We start from the raw sequence: 1,762 nt of genomic DNA on the forward strand, positions 1-1,762 counted from the left end.
GTTGGACAAGAGAAGATGGCGGTAAAGATGTGTCTGGGCATACCCTCAAATTACAGGAAGGTGAACATAAGAGAAGTGGTAGAGAGGACTGGGCAGGGTGAGTGGGTTGGTAAGTTGATAACAGTGTAGAAGGTGAGTGGCAGATGTGGGTAGAGATGTGGGCAGAAGGTATAATAAGATTTGAAACTGTGTCTCTACATTATGGAGTTTAAGCCATGACATTACCTAACCCTGTTCATATGAAAGGCTTTGTTATTAGCCAATCAGCAGCCAGTTTTCAAATGATGAATCATTCTAGATCCTTCAAGAATGTTCTTGATATGATGGTTGTAAATAGATGTTTGAGCATCAACTTCTAGTGCATGCCAAACTGGTCTGCTTCACACACTCCTTTGTTTTTAACATAGTCATTTCTAATGTTTCCATGCTCAACCTGGATATCTGGTAGATATGAACTGATGTGTACAGCTTCTAATGTTTAATCAAGCATTTGTATCCAGCTTAGCATGTACATTACAATCTATTTCTTACAGTTGCATCGACTTGATGTGAAGATTGTTATAAATCTTGACCAACTGGAAATATGGCTTATGTGGCATAAATAAGATCATAATTGGCATTATCTCACACACACACCATCAGCAGCAGCAACACGTATACAACAGAACCAAGCAACCACCACAGCAACAAAGAGAATGCAGTAAGTGGTGAACGTAGGTGAAGTGGTCGGTCGTGATAACCAGGTAAATAATTTATACCAGAAAAAATTTAAAATACAGATTTTACTTTTTTATTCTTCCAGATGATTCTAAATGTAACGAGACTACTACCTGGAAACCTCATTTGCAAAATTTAACAACTGCAAAGAGAATTTCAACACTTGTACGTTCAACACCTGTAATTTCAACACCTGTAAGTTCAACATCTGTAATTTCAACACCTGTAATTTCAACACCTGTAAGTTCAACACCTGTAAGTTCAACACCTGTAAGTTCAACACCTGTAAGTTCAACACCTGCAATTTCAACACCTGCAATTTCAACACCTGCAATTTCAACACCTGCAATTTCAACACCTATAAGTTTAACACCTGTAATTTCAACACTTGTAAGTTCAACATCTGTAAACTATTCATCCTCTGCAAATAATTCAATATTTCAAACGAGCTCCACAACTACGAGGGATGAAACCAAAAACAAAAATGAAATTATTTTGTGGGCTGTTATTGGCAGTTTAGCTGCTATAATTACGGCTTTCAGTTTCATTTGTTTCATACATTTAGCAAAAAGTAAGTTGATATTTTTACACCTGCTAATTCCATTGTATTGCTTCACAAAAACTGTGGGTTGTATAGATCTGCAAATTCAAATGATTTAGCCTTAGTTTATTGTAACACTGCACTTTAAAAAATCAATTGCACATATAGGAGCTAACTCAGACAAAGTATAAATATGTAAGTTAACAAAGGATTTATATGTGGTCACTTGACCTGCTCGAAAATGTTGCCAGATTTCTCTCACATCACATCTCATAGTTTTAAGTAACAAAGGCTGAAATGGGCAGCGACACGCAAAAGGATAGGATGGTAATGGTTTGGAATGCTTTAATCATTAGTCTGCTCAATTAGAGTTTAGTTGGGGGTGTTTATACATCATCAATGCACACACACATATCAAAAGTACCTTCTGCATGAGGAACGTACAATTAAATGTAATTTACCACATATGACATGGCAAGCTGAATATAATTTCGATCAATAGAC

General features: G+C 36.4%; 1 protein-coding gene across 1 annotated transcript in view; it reads left to right on the top strand.

Moving 5' to 3' along the window:
* The window catches only part of LOC106879934 (mucin-17-like), a 45,664-nt gene that overhangs the window by 24,561 nt on the left and 19,341 nt on the right, over positions 1 to 1,762 (top strand). The window contains exon 6 of the mRNA XM_052971893.1: positions 803 to 1,288. Coding sequence (XP_052827853.1) covers positions 803 to 1,288 — 486 coding nt within the window. The remainder of the gene's footprint in view (positions 1 to 802; positions 1,289 to 1,762) is intronic.

The sequence above is a fragment of the Octopus bimaculoides genome, chromosome 11 (assembly GCF_001194135.2).
Source record: "Octopus bimaculoides isolate UCB-OBI-ISO-001 chromosome 11, ASM119413v2, whole genome shotgun sequence".
Lineage (NCBI taxonomy): Eukaryota > Metazoa > Mollusca > Cephalopoda > Octopoda > Octopodidae > Octopus > Octopus bimaculoides.